The 18,799-nt window shown below is 42.9% G+C and overlaps 1 protein-coding gene across 1 annotated transcript in view; it reads right to left on the bottom strand.

Moving 5' to 3' along the window:
• The window catches only part of efnb3b (ephrin-B3b), a 90,826-nt gene that overhangs the window by 36,476 nt on the left and 35,551 nt on the right, over window positions 1-18,799 (bottom strand). Inside the window, exon 2 of the mRNA XM_080879188.1 lies at window positions 12,429-12,718. Within this exon, the coding sequence (XP_080735314.1) occupies window positions 12,429-12,718 (290 nt within the window). The remainder of the gene's footprint in view (window positions 1-12,428; window positions 12,719-18,799) is intronic.

Genomic DNA, 18,799 nt, shown 5'->3' with positions numbered 1-18,799 from the left:
CTCAATTTCATTTATTTTTTTAGTTGGTCTATGTATAAGCTTCCAGTCAAGTCTGTCACAACAAGTTTTTAATGATTATTGTGAAAAAAATTATCTGATGTAACCACTGTATGAAAAATGTATAATATGTAGAAACGCTGAGGAAAAAAAAATGCTACTAGCCAAAACTTTAACTTTATTTGATGTGTGTTTTGTACATTTTTAGCAAATTAATTACACTCAAAATACAAATTGAGGCTTAGAAATAATTTTTTTAAGTAAAACAAAAAAAATCTCTCCCTCATGTTTTGTCTAGGAGTAGTGCAATACACTAGCTAGCTGGCTTTTTAGCTACTACCTTATAGCTAACTTATTAACTGGAAGGTTAAGGTGCTGGATATTTTATATACATGTATTAATGACATCATATGGTTATTCAGTTGCCTTTAAAATGGCATGGTTATTGTCAAAATGTCATCACACCCACACTTCCTTCCGTTATGCAAAGCTAGGCTAAACACATGCTAACGCCAGGCAAGAATTTGAACATTTAATTACAAAATTGATTTAAATTGGACTTTTTTAAAAATTAATTAAAAAAACAATTAGAGGTCCTTTCTTTCTGCTTTCAGTAGAGTCAACCAAGCAGCTTTGTACTGTTTGCAGTTGTTATGTTAAGCTAGGTCAACCGTACGCTTGCTCAAGGCAATTTTTAGCCCACACTGAGAAAAAGAATAACTGTATGTTCCCAAAACGGTGAGCAATTCAAGGGGAGGACAGACGGGTTATCGTAAAACGTTTCAACACAAATGTCATTAGCGTGTGTGCAAGCAAATGCACACACACACACACACGTTTGTGTATGCGGCTACACATCTGTCTGTGTGAACATGTTCATTATGTTGATCAGAGGTCATGTTTGCGTGAACCTAGGCACTAAATCAAGGCTATATTAGCGGGGTAATACGTTCTACTGATGGCAGAGGTCAGCTGAGAGGTGTGCTTGTTTAAACCCCCCTTCACCACCTCCGCCGTGCCTGATTGCCAGGAAACACATCCTTCTGCCTCAGCAGAAGGTAGCAGCACAATGATGCCTTTGTTCACCAAGTCGCGACGGGGAACGAGAAATGTATGCGTATTTGTGTGTGTATTTGTGTATGTCTGAGACATACAGTGTAGGAAGGTTAAATGAATCATACAACGTTAACCAGGCCCAGTCCAATTAGGGAAGGATTTTTCTTGTCTGACCTTTAACAGGAAAGACGTATTCACACTCACTCATGCAATCAACCCCTACCCCAGTACACAAACTTACACACACAGCAGCATCAGCCCTCCGTACAAAATCACGCAATCCCACACAAACACCCACAAATGCACCCGCCGCCCACACACACATAAGCTCTGAACCAAAACACACATACCAAAACACACACGCAGAGCCAATCTCGCAGACAGTAGCGCAGCTCTGATTGCTGACCTAAATCGGCCAGGCGATCTGTCACTTTCTCTTACTCACACTCAGCACACATCTTTTTTTTCTTCTTTTTTTTCCCTCCCCTTTCTCTTATGTCTCTCCTCTTTTTTTCTTGCCCAAATATCCCTCGCTCTCTCCCAGTGTCACTTCACATCAGCTCATTCTGGTCCCTCTCCTCGTTTTACTTTACCAGAAATGTCTTTGTCCTATTTTTACCACCGGTATAGGTGTCAGCATATGGTGCATGTTTACAGTGGTTTTGTGGGATCTGCACACTGTATTTAATTGTGTTTAGATATTTCTGTGAATACACTAAAGACCCATGCAGAGAACCTCAGAGGAATATCAAGCATAATCCTTTAAAACACTTGAGATGACTGCTATTATTTTTAATAGAGTCATTCTTCCTTCTATCCACTTTCTCTTATCCATTTAGAGATGCAGATAAACTTTATCTCTTGGGCGGAAATTAGTTGGATCCGTTGCACCAAACCCCTGCTGGCCTATTCTATTCCATTTTCCACTTTTGCACTTTATTTGAGGCTATTTTCACACATGAGAGTTTAACTGAGGCTGTTCGCCCCAAGAATTCGACGTGTTTAGTAGAGTGTGAAAAATGTGTTGCAGGCTAGAAAAGCAGTCTCGGGTCCACCTCAAAATAGTTGTCGAGGGCTGGCTCGGAGCGAACTGGAGGCATGTCCCCCGAGGGCCACAAAAGATGTGAAAGCATAAACACACTTGAGGTTGAAAAATGTACAACACGGTTTTATTCTGTGTGGTCGGAATGGCAGAGAGCGCTTGTGTGCAGGTTCCTATTTTTAATTTCTAAGGAAAAAATTAAATAGGTGAAGAGTTCAGCTGAGTTTTCGCACACCAGCGAGTCGCAGAACTTAAGTCGAAAAATGCAATTAACTGAGAATGAACCAGATTATCCTCTTTACTCACTTTATTTGCTTACCGTCTTTTATAAAGCTTCATATACATTAAGATTCATGAGGAATTTGACTCGTTGAAGCTCTGACAGCCATAACTAAATAAAGTAAGTGCTGATCAGAGATGGGAAACATCCACTAACACGCTGCTCAAGGCCTGAATAGGATGAGATGGACACCAGTTCAGTTGTCACCTGTTTTCAGCCTAATGGGGCTTTGACAAACAGACATCATACCGTTTCTGTGACTTTGCTTCAGTTCTCAGCTAAGCCGATTCAGTTTTTCTACTAAACTACCAAAGATTACTCTTTTAAAAAGAAACTGTATAACAAAGTGGGGTTGAAAGTTTGATTGTTACCGTAAATGTAACAATATATACATGACTAGTTTCTCAGCAGGTCGGTAAAGTAGACCTGTTATGCTTTTCAATTTGTTTTATCATCAAGACATGATATTGTTCCAATGGTGGACGCTCTTATTAAATGGTTAAATTTTTGAATGATGGAGCTCAGAGGGCTTTAATTGCTTGATGTTTTCTACTTAGACCTCAGTCACACAGGTTGGTTGGTTGGTTGGAAACTACGTGGCAAACACTGCCCACTATGGCAAAATGAGTAGACTATGCCCGACTGGTTACTGGACATCGCCACTAAAGGCTGTGAAATCGATTGCTCAAACTAAACTCACGCAGACCTAGAGACCAGTCAGTGGCCCTTGATAACCACTGGTTGCTATGGAAAAATGTGCATTCCTTGACTGGTTGGCAAGTGGTTGCTTGCTGTTGTCAGTGTTGGGGAGTAACGGAATACATGTACCGCCGTTACGTATTTAAAATACAAAATATGAGTAACTGTATTCCGTTACAGTTACCGTTTAAAAAGGTGGTATTTAGAATACAGTTACTTTGTTGAAATAAAATGATTACAGGACAGTACTTTCCTGTTTCATATTGTGGCGGGTCAGGACTGTTTGGGTTTTGTTTGACAGCTATGTTCTGTTGTTCCAGGCGGCAGCGTTATGGTTGCCATGGTAACAGGGTGTCTCTCTCTCTCTGCGTGTTTCCTGGGTGAGAGAGCGCCTTTTTGTTGTTGTTGTGCTAAGCTAATGGGCAGAATGCTACAGATATAGCTCTAAAGAATGTAGCATCATAGGCAGTGTAGTCCGTGCTGCAGGGAGAATGGACTGTCACACCCATTATGTGTCTGTAAGCGAGGGAGGGAGAAAAAGGAAAAGTACAAGCTGTCATCAAGCAGAAACGAGAGCTGGAAGCATGTAAATATAATAATAACCACTGCAGCCAAGAAGAGTGCCTGACGAGCCCAGTTGTAAGTAAGCTATTAAGACTCGACTGTACACTGTGCTCGTGTTTTCCTCCAAAAACAATAAGTTCCGTTGGAGCAGCCTTTCAACGCCTCTCTCTGTCTCTCGCAAGCAAAGTTGACCCACACAACAAAGTAAAACTATTTTTCGGCTACGAACCCAACACGGAACCCACGGTATTAGCCAGAGGTCCCTTTACTACGGTTCGGAGCCGCGGACCTTCAGTAATAGTAATAAATCACAGCAATAGTACATTCACGTTGTTGTAAAAAGCATGATAATATATTAAGTAATCCAAAGTATTCAGAATACGTTACTGTCATTGAGTAACGTAACGGAATACATTACAAAATACATTTTGGGGCATCTATTCTGTAATCTGTAGTGGAATACATTTTAAAAGTAACCTTCCCAACACTGGCTGTTGTTAGGTGAAACTGGTATAGTATACAGCGCTGCACTGAAAACCTAATTAAAACTGCTTTGGTCACTAGATTACTGAGTTGCCTATAGCCTGCATGGAAAACTCGTGTGAAAGAGTGCAACGCAAACCAAAAATAGAGACAGTTGTTGTGCACACAGTCGTGTTTTTGAAATGTGCTTCATCGGTAAGGCACTACTATTGTTTAAAGGCAAATTCTCTCTATTTCACATTTGCATCAAACTTTTTGAAGTTGAACTACTGAATGGTGGTGAGATAGTGAGTGTACTGGAACTACTAGCAGTCTGATGGGTGACAAAAGGTACAGCACCCTCTTTGTTGCCGATTCCACCCAACAACAGCCAGCAACCACTCGCCAACTCGGAGAATACACATCCTTTAGAGAGAAACACATTTACATTCCAGGTCTCCAAAAAAACCTAGTTTCAAAAACCATGAAAAGGTGAAAGGGGTGTTCAGTTGTGTTAACTAATTACTGTGGAAAGTAAAAATAATGGTGATTTAGTGGTCATTAAAACATGTTCAGAATTTGCAGTCTTGAACACTGTTCTCCCCAGCATAACCTGCCTGTATATGATAAAAGTATTGGTAATAATATCTGTATCAGCAGTACGAGCCCCGTACCAAAATTTGCAGTATCGCCCAGAACTACTGGAAATGATGACGGTAGGTCCTCTCTAAGTTTATTCCTTCTTCTGCCCATTGACAGAAGTAAAGACTGCATATACAGGGCTGCATTTGGATGCTAGCGGGATATCTGTATAAAAACAACCCCTACCCTAGCCGAAAGCCCCTCACTGTGGTCATCTTGTTTCTCTCTCCTTCCTGCAGCTCTTCCTCTCCTCTCCCCCGTGTCTTTGGTTGCTTTAGTGCCTGGCAGGAGGCTCAAATCAGAGGGCTTAAACTTGATCAAATATTCAACAGATATAGATTTCTCTGAGTCCCTGGATTCCCCACCTCTTCCACCCAGCTGAGTTCCATCCTTCCATTATTTTCCCTGAATCTTTCACTTTCACTCTCCCGACTGCAGTCACAAACAAACTTGCGTGCCGCACACTCGCACAGCCACGCACGTATGCACACGGGGAATCATAAAGTAATGTCGAGTGGCAGAGAGGTGCAGCTCATTTAGGCTGCAGTGCAGCGTTTCTCTCTGCTTCCTCTCCCCTCTGTTGTCTCTTCTCTCCTCTCTATTTCACTCTCCGCTTCGCTGTCACTCTCCATCTTTCTCTCTCTTGGTCTGTCTCTCACTCTTCCACTTTAACCCCCCCCCTCCTCCCCAACCCCGCCCCACGTCCCCCCTTTTTTCTGTCGCCCCTCCCTTCCCCATGTGGATTCTGTGTCATTTATTTCAGCTTAACCCTGATAAATAAACCAGAGAGTACGTCTGCATTATTGAACACTTTGACGTTCCTGTCTGCACGTGCTACCCAGTGCTGTCCAACAATTAGACCACACAAACACACACACACACTGCCCCACCCTGTCCAAAACTTTCCATTAAAGGCTAAAAGTCTGACATGTGCTCAAGAACATATATATCCATCCATCCATCCATTCGCTTCCGCTTGTCCTTTTCAGGGTCGCTGGGGACGCTGGAGCCTATCCCAGCTGTCATAGGGCGAGAGGCGGGGTACACCCTGGACAGGTCGCCAGTCTGTCGCAGGGCCAACACACAGGGACAGACAACCATTCGCACTCACATTCATTCGCACATTCACACCTAGTGACAATTTGGATTATCCAATTAACCTATCCCCACAAGCTGCATGTCTTTGGACGGTGGGAGGAAGCCGGAGTACCCGGAGAGAACCCACGCAAACACGGGGAGAACATGCAAACTCCACACAGAAAGACCCCGGCCTGATGTTGGAATTGAACTCAGGACCTTCTTGCTGTGCGGCAACAGTGCTAACCACCGTGCCACCGTGCTGCCCAGAACATATATATCAATAAAAAAAATTTTAAAAATCACAAAATGATAGAGAGCAGAAACCATGACCGATGGATAGAGAAAAGGAATACAACAGAGTGGGAGAGAGAAACTCAAATTTGCAGAGTGAGAAGCTGTGACATTTAAATAGCTACCAAATAAACACATGCACCAACATATCAGTAAACTTCCCACAAAAAAAAAAAAAAAAATTAGAAACCACACACACACACACACACACAAATATGCACAAACACATTTTTTTCTCGGTTTGCAGGCTCCAGTCAGCTCTTCTATTATTCATATTAGTGGGGTGAGGTTGTTTATCTCGGCCATTGTGCAAATGCAAGCACCGTGCTCTGGGGGCCCTGCTCCGTAACCACACCGCTGGGAGTCATTCATGCTCTTGCGCAAACACAGAAAAATATGCCAATGCTACATATCCATACATGCACCTGCTAACCGCGCAGTCACACACACACAAAACGTCCACATATGCTTTCATACCTGTACCTGCCACAAATGTGCGCACACTCATACACGCTCTGCCATCTGTCTCGGCGTGCAACGACAACACCGGAGTCCCTGACTAAACTTTGTGCGCACTTGTGCATATGTTCCTGTGTCTTTTCGGGTGTGGGTGGGTGCGCGGCAGCTATTTTGAGAGCGTTTTGTGTGTGTTTGCGACCACAGCTCTGCACGGAGTGGCGAAGTGTGTGTGAGTGCATACATTTCTGAAAATGCCCCTGTGTACGGTGATGTGAGCGTGCATATGTTAGAGTGGGCACCGAGGAGGATTACTGCCATTTGTGGGTGTCTGTGCGTGCGGGTGGGTGGGTGTGTTAGATGGTGAGAGACAGAAAGAGTTCGCTCACATGCAAGGTCATATGTATATCAAGAGTGCGATTATTCACTGTAAGTCAGTGTGTGTTCAAACATGCGTGCGTGTGTGCGCGCGCCTGTTGCCATGTCCTTGACAGCAGCAGCAGTGATTGGAAGTGACCGAGCTGTTTCAGTGTCGCACTCCAGATGAGTGGTGTGCTCTGGTGGTGTATCAGCTGACACTCACACCCCATTCACATCAGGCACGCACATCAGGACCGGCCCACAACTGTCTGACATCTTCTTACTATTTGCTCTGTCCCTTCAGCTTTGATCCCTCAGCATGCACAACATATTCATACTCTATCAAAGTCTCTTCCGACACCATCCCTCTTTTGTCTCCCTTGTTCTGAGTTAGCTATCTTTCCCAGTCGCTTTCATCACTCAACAGTCATGCCTGGTACTTGAAATGAGCTCTAGCCAGCTTTATTGTGAAGAAGGGTGGTGTCCCTTTTGATATAAAATCAAGCACAGCATTACTTCAGGCCGGCCACAAAAGTCAAGCTGGGCCTGAAGGTCAGGTGATCTGAATGCCAGCCCACATCAGCTGATGCTCATCTAATACCTTTCAACAGATCGAGTTGGCAAATTTCATACTGGTGATGTCATTTTTCGTGCTGCAAGCTGCTTTGCAATCCACTTCAGCCTCAGCCTCTTCTTTCACGCTGGTCTGCTGTGGCTGATGCCTGCTCTGTTCTATTTTTTGATCTCACTGTGGCTGTCCTCGCCTCTGGCTTTAAATTTATGTGTGAGGTCCCAGGACCAGGGCCATATTGAATTACAACACAATAAAGAATTACAGGAAAGCACATTTAAGTGAGATCAACGTACAAGTTTTGAAAGTGAACATTTTTGACAAGTACCAACCTCAGATTAGAAATACAGCTAATGCAGACATACCAAAAACTGCATTTCTTCCAGTGACCACTTAAGGCTTCCTCTAGAGGTGAGTGAGTCCTCAAAGACTTCTATGTTTACAGCCTGATACAAAAGAAACTCACTGGGGTTGGTTGGTTGGTTGGTTGATTGATTGAATCAATTTTTAAATAATTAATCCTTTTGAATTTTGTTAAGGTTTAAAGTCGATAGAGAGGTGTACCAAGACAGAGGGAGCTTTACCTCCACTGATCTGAGATCTAAGTCACATAATATTTGCTAGCATTAGCTGATGGATTGACGATCCACTCAATAATCCAATCTCATTGTGACTTCTGGTTCCAGAAAATGGAGCTAAACCAGAAGCTTAAACGTTCTCAAGGTCAAAAACCAACAGGTCAAAGCATCGGGCTTATCCTTCTTTGATATACAGCCCATGATCATTTTCTGTCCTCGTCCTTCTTCTGCAAATGCATTTCAATATCGCATAAGGCTTATCTGTAAACAAACACTCCCAAGATAATACAGCGTGCACCTTTGTCACTTTGAATTAATCTGTAAGAAACTGGGTGCTTAAGGATATGTTCGCCAAAATTACAAAAAGCTCTGGCTAATCCATAATACACACTGTCCTCAGATTTTATTGGGACTGTCGCTTCAGATAAAAGCAGTTCATAGTGAGGTCTGTGGATTATCCAGCAAGGCACAGCAACCGGTCTGGAGAGCACGTTGATTTATTTTTTTTAAACACAAAAGTCCAAAAGCAGATAAACAAAAGAGGAACAATTAACATAACTTGGGTTCGCCAGAGTGAAGTGAAAAAAAAGGAAGTTTCGTAATAATTTCCCTAAAGTGTCTTTTTAGTTGTAAATCCAATAAGCTGTGTGGAGATGGCTTCCTCCTGAAGTTCTCATTAGGATACACGTCATCCAGACCGCACTTTAACTGTGCAGACTTTCTATGTCTGCTCATGCATGCATGGGGTTGATGCACTGAGTGTGTGTGTGTGTGTGTGTGTGTGTGTGTGTGTGTGTGTGTGTGTGTGTGTGTTTGTTTGTAAAAGGGGTTAAAAAAAAACTAAAACGGTGGAGAAGACGAGCAAGCGGCAAAACACAAGACGGGAGAGCGTGACAGAGAAATGGGCTTACATAAACTCTGACCTCATGTTATGAATGCAAACATCGATCAATAAGTATGACAAATCAATTTCCCCGCTGCTTCGCTCCTCTCCCCAGGATACGGAAGTGAAGAATAACATTTAATAGGATTCAAGTAATTTGATTACAAAGCAGCAGCATCTGTGACGTGTTAGACACTGCAAAAACAAGTTTCCCCTTTTTCCAGATTCCTTGTGAGATTTTCGTCGACGCGTAAGGGTTATTTTCCCGTGCGATGATCAGTGACGGCACTTGTCGACGACTGCAATGTGAAAATCAAATCACGGAGCTTCTGCTTTGATTTACCGCGTGTTTACTCGAGAGCCAAACTGCAGGGGAAACTAATCACCCAGTGGGCTTTAAGCAAGTTACAGGTAATCTGTAATAGGTTTAACTTTAAATTAACCTCTACTGCCGAGTTTCCTCCTGCCAGCAACTCCGCATTACCACGCATATGCTTTTCGCTTGTGCCCAGTCTGCAGTGTGCAAATTAAATCACACTATGCTATAGGTTAATTAAAACCAGATTTCCCTGAGGCTTCTGCATACATCGGTGCCTTTACACACGCCCGCAAACATACATTTAACTAAATTCAGGGACAAGCCATAGTTCACGCTGTGTTCAGCGTGTGCAATATCCTCCCTATAGGGTTAGCACACAGGCGACAGCAGATATGTGGCACTAAATTAGCAGCAGGATTAGCAGTTATTAATTATCTCACAACCTCATTAAGTACACACAAGCTCTGGTAAGAGACTCGGTGCGATTCTTCATTAAGGACACATGATCAAAGCCCGGTTGCTCACTAAACACAAGCGATCTCTCGATGTCGTCAATAAGTTATCAGGACCGAATGCTCTCTACGATCGGATACTCCCCCTCACCTATCCGAGTCTCTCTACGAATCTGGGAGTAAACCTCCGCGTGTGCGTATGAGAGCGAGAGTGCGCGCGTGACCTTGTGCTGCAGCCGTCATCGATCGGGCTGGAGCTGTCAATCGATCAGTCTGGGCTGTGAGTGGAGATAAAGGTGTTTCTATCTCTGGACACCTGGTTGTCAGGTTGGGGTACAGAAGAGAGGGGGAGCGAAATAAAAGGTCGGAGGAAAAGATGTGAACCCTACACCTACGCGGCCCCGCAAAATGTTTCATGGCAACAACTAAATTCTACTTTGACTCTTCTTACGTGGAGGGAACTGGGCGTGTTCGACATCTTTAACTGTTCAGTCGTGTAAGTATGACAGGGAACAGTCAAGATAGAAAGACATGAAAATGGGAACACATTTCAGGTCATGTTTTGTCTACATTTCTATTAAAAAAATTAAAACTACAGTTCCTCTAAAGACCACTTGTGGCAGTCTGCAACAGAGAGTCAATCTCTTAGATTTTCATGTTAAAATTTCCAACTTTCTGTGAGAAATAAAACAGTTTGCAGCCTGACTTTAGTCTCTATAAATAAACCCCCTTCAGGACAACAGCGAGAGGAGATTTATTTATACGACTTATCTGCTTAAATTGAATTATAAAAGGCGTGCCCCCTTGTAAAGTTATGTATCACATAGGACATGCTTACTTTGACTATCAGGTGGATATATCAGTATCTGTCTACTAGTTACTGCATTTGATTTCTTTATCTACATTTGTGCCATTAGTAACGTTCTACTGTTGTATTTGTTTGTTACTTGGAACTAATTAGCAGGTATCTATGTCTAAGCAATACAGTTTTTGAATTGTGTTTTTCCTATTAAAGCTTTCTAAGGTTAGCTAATAACTTAGCGTGCGCCTTCTTATACAAATATGGTCGCTTGTAGCTACAAAAACAAAGATGCTGCGAGTCGGAATACCAAACTCAAGGCTTCAAAACCGGATTACTGAAACCACAGGACAACATTCCTGTGATACTCGATGGCTGCTCGGGTCCTCTCAATATTGAGTCCGTTACTAATTCATCTACCAGGAAGTGAGGCTTGCATTCATTTTCCTCCCTACTTATTAGGGCGAGATTCTGGGCGCACATACGCCAATACACACGTCCCTACAGTACATACAGTACACGACGGTTTACTGCACCACGACACGCTATCTCGCTCACTCACATCTAATCAGAGAGAGACACTTGTGAGCTGATATCGACGCAGGGTAAAGGAGAAATGTGCCCAGAGCCTCGCCTCTCTTCACAAACACGCCACTTTTGTGGACTGATAGTAAAAAACCGAGCACACCTGAAACAGGTGAACAAATATGGAACACCAAAAGGCACGAGGGACTTCACAGACTTGGAAAAATCTTACATTCTCTTTGTCTCTTCTGTACTCTCTCTCTCTCTCTGTCTGTCTGCCTTTCTAGCTCTGTCCCAGCTTCCTCCTCCTCCTAGCTCTCCTCTTTCTGTCATTTTTAGGTTTTTATTTTCCACCGGCAGACGAAAAGAAATGAAAAGAGCATTTGCACACCTGAGTGAATAGACCTCGCAGGTGCGTGGGAGGGGAGCTATGGGAATCAGGGTCTCTCGCTCTCTCTTTCTTTGTCTATCCTGCTCGCTGTCTCACTCCCGAGGTGTTTTTACAGCGCCTGTGTTTGTACTAGAAACTCGTGGGCGTGTGTGTATACATGCACTTGAGTGTGATCCCTATGTGGTGCGTGCATTGCTCCAGTTGGCCCCAGGTCCGCATTTAAAAACAACCCACATGTTTCAGTTGACGCAAACTTTACCCGCCGATCGTTCCGTCCGATACAGACACCTGGCCTCGCTCGCCTCGGTGACCTCATCAGGTCATCCGCACGGCTAAACTCCAAACAAGCCTTTTGAACAAACCAAAACAAACTGCGCCTCACCATCTGTGGTCACCGTCTAAGGCTGGCAGTAACAATAAACAGGCCCGAGCCCGGCGCTGTGGGACAAAGAGGGCTTCGCAACGACCGACAGCATCTCGATACGAATCTAACCGCTAAACACAAAATCCCACACATGCAGCACATCTAGAGATACTGCAAGAAGAGACAAGAAAACACAGATTGCATTTGAAGCGTGGTAATCCCACAGAGGTGAAACTTTAGGTGAGTAAATAGTTAGTGAAAAAATCTACATCTTACTTCATTTGGGGGAAAAAACCCCTCAAATGTCATGAATGTTTTGTTTTGTTGCGTTTCTTGTTTTTTAGTGCAGTGCATGTCCTGTACTGTATCTCCGCCTGTGGGCTGGATCACACGCAATTCTCAAACCTAATTATTGTAAACACACCCGCCCAATCAGCGCTATCATCTCTGAAATAAACAAACACACTCAGGCACAATCAGAAATCAACCATGCAATCATAACAACCCCCCGCCCTCCAACCGACACCAACCGCACACTGCAAATAAGGCTCAACAAACACGCCCGTAAGCGCACATACACACATCGACCCAGCGTTTGGTCAGGGTCCTCCACTCACCGATGATGTAGTAGTCTTGCATGCTCTTGAACTCGTGGCCCCAGAGGTTGGGCGAGAACTCCTGGAACTTGATGGTGAAGCGGCGTTCGCGGGTGGGCTCGTCGCAAGTGAGCACGATGTTGGTGGGTCCCATCACTTCGCAGCGGTCCGCCTGCTCCCGCGTCGACACGAGGTAGAGCTTGTAGAACTCGTACTCCGGCGTGGACCTGGCGGTGTCCAGAGGAGGGCAGATGAGGTCCAGCCGGTCCCCGATCTGAGGGTACAGAACGTAGCCCTTGTCGTCTCTGAATCTAAAGGAAGGAGAGACGAAGATAAAAAAAAACAGAAAGGAGGCAACGGAGGGAGAGAAAGGCAGAGAATCATTAATTAAAGTCTTTATAAACAGTTCAGAGCCACCTGTCCTTGCTGCTGAATGAGCAACAGATGGGTCCTTTAGCGCTACCGTTTCTCCTTCTCCTATCCTGGTTTTTGTGTCCTTCACAGGGAACAGGTGCCTTTGCAGAGGAACTGCTGTGCAGTCAACTGCACAAATAAATTTTTACTACACAAGCTCACGCAATCCCCCGCTGACCCCATAAGGTGGTGGAGAAAAACGCAGGAAATATAACCACAAATTGATGATTCACGCGGGGAAAATAACCACCGCTGAAGCCAAAAAGGATTCAGCTGTTAGAAAACCACTCATTTTCTTTTGTAAACGAATCCCCGTGAGTTCACAGATATTTGTAACTAATCAAAATCTGGTGCCTTTGAGATTAAGCAGATATTAAAATAATCAGAAGTATTCAAAAGGAAGCTTTTTCGCTTAAAAAAAATACCTATTTTGGCCAAAGTTATCTCATCTACTTGAATGGGACAGCTGTGACAGAGAAAAGAAACATGTCCTTGATTCTTACACATCTTTTTAACAGGACTTGTGCTTTTTTTTTTTTATCATTTGTAGCATGAAATTATTTATATGTGGCTCTATTTTAAGCATTATATGATAAATTTTACATTATTTTATACTTCCTCAGAGAGGGCCTGTTGTTCCTTTAGCTAATTATTCTTGCTACCTTTGTCACAAAAATTAGCATGTACTGATCAGGTATATTAATGGCTGCCTACAGATGATCTCATGTTTTCTCCATCGGTCCCTTAGTTATGCTGTCATAGGCCTAGGCTGCTGAGGATTCCCATGATGCACTGAGTGTTTATTCTCCACTCACTTTGTGCTTACACACCACTCTGCATTTAATCATTAGTTATTATTAATCTCTGGCTCTCTTCCACAGTGTGTTTTTGGCCTGTCTTCCTCCCGTCACCCAGCCAGTCCCAGCAGATGGCTGCCCTCCCACCCCCTGCTTCTGCTGGAGCTTCCTTCCTGTTAAAAGGGAGTTTTTCCTTCCCATTTCACCAAGTGCTTGCTCTTAGAGGGTCGCCTTATTGTTGGGGTTTATTTCCTAATTATTTTAGGGTATTTACCTTACAATATAAAGCAACTTGAGGCATTTGCTGCTGTGATTTGGTGCTATATAAATAAAACTGAATTGAATAATACTGCAGCTGGCAATAGTAGGTAGACGAAGGTCTTTTTAACCAGAACTTGCAGCAGGCAGAGAGTTTATGCGCCACTACCTTAAGGTCACAGATTCTGCAGAGCAGAACAGAGACTACAGAGTTTATCCACAGGATGTACAACTCACTGCAGAGACAGATGGCTTTATTGCTGTTATTTATCTGTGACAAAGTACGAGTAAAATATTTCAAGAACTGAATTACTTAATTATTCATGTAAGAGAGAGCATGTGTACAGGAAGACTTTTCACTCTGTGCACGCCATGTGAAACTACGCAGGAAAAATGTAGTACAAACATAATGTTACTATCAAAACTGTAGCAAAACATTGAGATTTTTTTTCCTCTTCATCTGCAATGCACATTTTCTCCCCGACTTCATTTTTCTCTCGTTTTTCCGCAGCTCTTGAAGTGAGAACTTCACGTCCACTGAGGAAGAACCAGGCAGACAACTTTCACTGTAGATCAACAAAGCTGCCAAAGCCAGTTCTCAGGTATGTACAGTTAATTAGTTTGCTAATTAGCTGTTTCTGTATCACTCCCTCAACTGCTTTGGTATGAACGGCGTGTCGCTTCGTCTGATGAGTTGACACCTGTCATCTATGGAAAACCTTCAGCCTGATGTGATTCTAATCCAGCAGGCTGACTAAATTCCACCAAAGTAGAACTGGGTGAGGTTGATTATCACTAGCATGACATTTTTGTGGCTTTCTGTGTGCAGCTATGTGTTTAATTTAGTTAAATAGTCTTTCTGGGTAAACGCTGAGTAGAATTTGAGGAAAGATTTTTATACGAAAATTGAAATTAATTCAGCCTACATGAAAAGAGCTGCTGCAGTTTGAAGGCTGGTGGGCTCACTGTGACTTCACAGTTTCCAGAGGTCTCTGCGGAGCAGACAACATGAAACGCAGCAGTCACAGGGGCATAAAATTAACAAATGACTAAGTCTGTGTCATCCCCCCCTCACAGCACAGGGCCATCTCTTGCTGATAAGGCCAAATACTATGAATTATCAACTTAGCTACTCGCCCCGAGGCCTGCGATGACTTTAACGCACCATGCTAGCATGACTGGCTAACAGTGGGAAAACAGAACTATGCACCATCTACCTCAGGTTAAAATAAATGTCACCACTGACAGGAAGAAGGAAAGTGTTTATAGTAGTAAAAGTTCAAATGGGGTGGGGGGTTGCTGGATTTATTCTACTGTTAGCATTCTCAGAGAATCTTACGTGACCCTTTGATGTGGATGTGGGAGGAAGCAAATGCCTGTAATGTTAAAGAGCCCATTTTCTGTTACCTCTGACTCAAACGCTGTTTTCTGTTTCCAACAAATCCACACGAACACTGGGGAGTCACAGCACTAAAACCTGCTTAATTATTCTCTCTGTTCTGCTGTCAGACAACCGTTTGAGTATTAAAAATAAACAATACAGGATCACAAAGCACACAAAGACAATGAAGCATGTTACATAACTGCTCTGTCAAAGGGAGACAGGCTACATACTGCTGCTCTCACATAAACATCAAGTGACAGTTTCGTTTGTTAATTAAAAAAAAATATTGTTCACACTTTTCACTAACGCATAAATTGTTTGCTTATCAAGGATTTTCCTTTCATAGCCTCCTTTAAAAGACAACAAAGAGATCATACCAGTCCATAATGATATTAGGTAGGACTGAAAACTATTTGACTTTTGGTAATAAAATTATCTAGCATGACTTTTTTTTCCACTTACAATATGTTTCTTATTAGCTCAGTTGTAGGGATTAAATGAGTATCCCAGCAAATTAATACTGCCTGTTGTTCTGCATATGTGGGCTCGCTAAAGTCATACTAATGAAATCCAGTCGCAGTAAAGACTATAGAGAAAGTATAATGATTTTTAGTGTCAATTGTGGGTTAAGCTCCAAAAAACGCTCAAGTCTACGCATCTCACGCAATTTGGTTGAAGTGTTGTTAGAGCTACATATTTCCGAGGCTACACCAAGGCTCAGATGGCCTAACGATTTCTGTTGAGACAAAACAAGTAAAGCGGTGGCTTTCCTGATACTTTTTCAGGAACCCTGAAAGTAAACAACTACTGTCGCTAATCTGAGTTTTCTTAGCTTTAGTAAAATAAGATTATCTGGTCTCCACATTGGACACTACCTGCTGAAGAAGCAAAAATCCCATTTATGTTTTCCATAAGGGTTTTGATTATGAGCCATAATGCTGCACCATGCAAAGAAGACTTACTACGAGCTCTGGCACCAAGAAATGCTGACATGCACTTCTTTAGAAACCACAACCCTGTATGATATCAAACTTTGTCTAAAGAGAAACACTTCAACAAACGACTCTGCAAACAATCCCAAACTGAAACATCTCTGATTGGTGAATGTCTGTAGTACTAACAAAAAGTGCTTAAACCTGCAAATGTCAGGTAACTGAGTTAGCGCCAAACTTCAGAAACCACAAGAGTGGGGAATGCAGTCAGGGACAAACGATTATTATCATGCAAAAATACAAAAATTGATTAAATTCTAGATACATACATACATACATACATAGAAGCCATTTGCTGTGCAATCTAGGATGTGTAATGCATTATGGGATAAGTAGTTCCTTCAACATTAAACTTCAGTCACATCTTATTATTGTCATGATTCACCTTGTAGCTAGTTAGCTTGTTTCAGGGCGTTTATACAATTTATATCAGTATTTTTATAAGGATATAAGAAACAGTCAATGGAGATAATGAATTTAAAAATCACTTTTAAAAATGGACGCTAAAACTAGCTTCCAGAAGTGAGACCACTACACAATGTTTGCATCGGTATGCTAATGTTTAATGTTTTCACCATTTGACGTTAGCATTTTAGCATGCTAACACTGTTAGCTGTAATTGAAGAGTGTTTTACTGTAGTTGTCAAGTAAGTATGACCAACAGATAACATTGTGATGTTAGCAAAGCTAAACAAAGATAGTGAAGAAAAGATAAAGCATGTTACACAGTTCTGCTGGCTGTTTTGAGCAACGAGTTGTTCTGATAAAATTCATGACACGCAGCTATCTAACAGAGTAAAAAAAAACATGGGTGTACATGCAAATTATTATACTTTCCAATATGTAAGGATTTCTTTTATTTGGTTGTATGTTTTTTCTTTCACAATCACACGATGCAAGCTGGCAGGCTACAGCTACCTCTTAGCAATGTGATCTAAACAGCCTTAGACTTTTTAAAAATTGAGATGTAAGCTCTTCTGTCTGTCGGTGTGTTTGGCTAGCGGGCGTACACTGGAGGGAAGCTTCATAATGCAGGCTGAGCGGCGGAGGAGCTTTAGCTGAGGCGGGCCCAGAGGCCTGCTGGGAAGCCACTGTTCCACTTCTCATTACCCAGGTCACTCGGGGTTATCAGGCAATACTTAGACAGGAGAGGCAGGCACTCAGCTTCACTCAACGCATACACGCACACATTTATTTCACCTTCCTGTCGGCTTCAGACTGGTGAGCACATGTACTCATGCCATTTATAGAGCAAGAACTATAAACATGGTGTTAGTTCCTGAGGCTTGTGTAGCACAGCCTAATCAGAAAAATCTATTCAACACATACACAAACCCATACAAATGCCCTTCTGCTCAACACAAAAGGTTTGCCCAAGCACATCCACCCACATCCAAACACACACAGACACACTTGGGTTTATTTTTTCCTAAACATGAACACTAGCACACACATGAACACACCTTAACAGCAACAAGCACCTTTAGCTTCCTGCGTGACGCATTCTTTGAGTGCTATCTGATGGTACCCTGAGTCAGAGCTGAGCTGCATTGCAGAGTGGCTGAGAAAACGCACACAGACACACACAGAATGCTCTTAGAGGTAAAATGCCACTGGGCAGGTGCGGTGCTTTAAAAGAACGGCAGGAAGAAAGACGGAGAAATCAGTGAAGTGAACGAGAGAGAGGAAGGAGTGTGGACAAAAAAAATCCAAAAAAAAATCGAACACGTTAGGCAAGGTATGTAGCGACAACAAAGAGACGTGGAGAACAAGCAGAAAGGAAACACGGCCACAAGCAGCCCACAGAGGATGAGAACAAGGTCCTAAAATATAACGTGGAAGAGGAGGCCAAAACAAATGGGGGAAAATAGAAAGGGTGGAGGAAAGGAGGGCAGAAAGATGGAGAGTGATGGTGAATTCCAGCCTATTCCTGCAACAGAACTCAATTTTCTGATAGGCTCCATGCTCAGGGTGTCAGATTTGCCGAGTTAACCCGGGTTAACCCTGCGTTTGTGAGTGAATGATAGTGTCTATGTGCAGTGTAAACAGGATGGAGTTAGGGAGACCTTGTCCCAATCTAATCATGCGGTAAGGGGAAAAATGCTGTGTATTTATCTCAGAGGCATGCTTTCCATGCCCTCCATGTGAGGCCTTCAGTGTCCTGGGCTGCATTCAAACATCACTTAAACTCTTTTTTTATAAGGTGGATATGTTTAAATCCGCCTTTGAAAAAAAAAAAAAGTCTAGCCAGAAAGCGCCATTTAATTTTTAGAGCCCTCAGAATCTCAGAGGTGCCACAAGGCTGTTAAACTTCCAGAGGAAAAAAAGGGAAGCACGCACAAGAGGGGAGGATGGAGAGCCGGAGTGGGAAAAGTGAAGTGAGGTGAACTTATAAACAACTTTATAGAGTTCATCTGTGACCACATCTAAATAAATCATCCCATTCAGAGACAGCCCTGAGCAACATTACGTTTTCCCTTTACTCTTTTCTTCTTTGCCACATTACGCTCTGACAGAGACTCTCTCTCTCTCTCAGTGTCTGCTTCT

Source organism: Rhamphochromis sp. 'chilingali' (genome assembly GCF_963969265.1).
Source record: "Rhamphochromis sp. 'chilingali' genome assembly, chromosome: 1".
In the NCBI taxonomy this organism is placed as follows: domain Eukaryota; kingdom Metazoa; phylum Chordata; class Actinopteri; order Cichliformes; family Cichlidae; genus Rhamphochromis; species Rhamphochromis sp. 'chilingali'.
The sequence above is the reverse complement of the archived record's forward strand: the minus strand, read 5'-3'. Positions and strand labels throughout refer to the sequence as shown.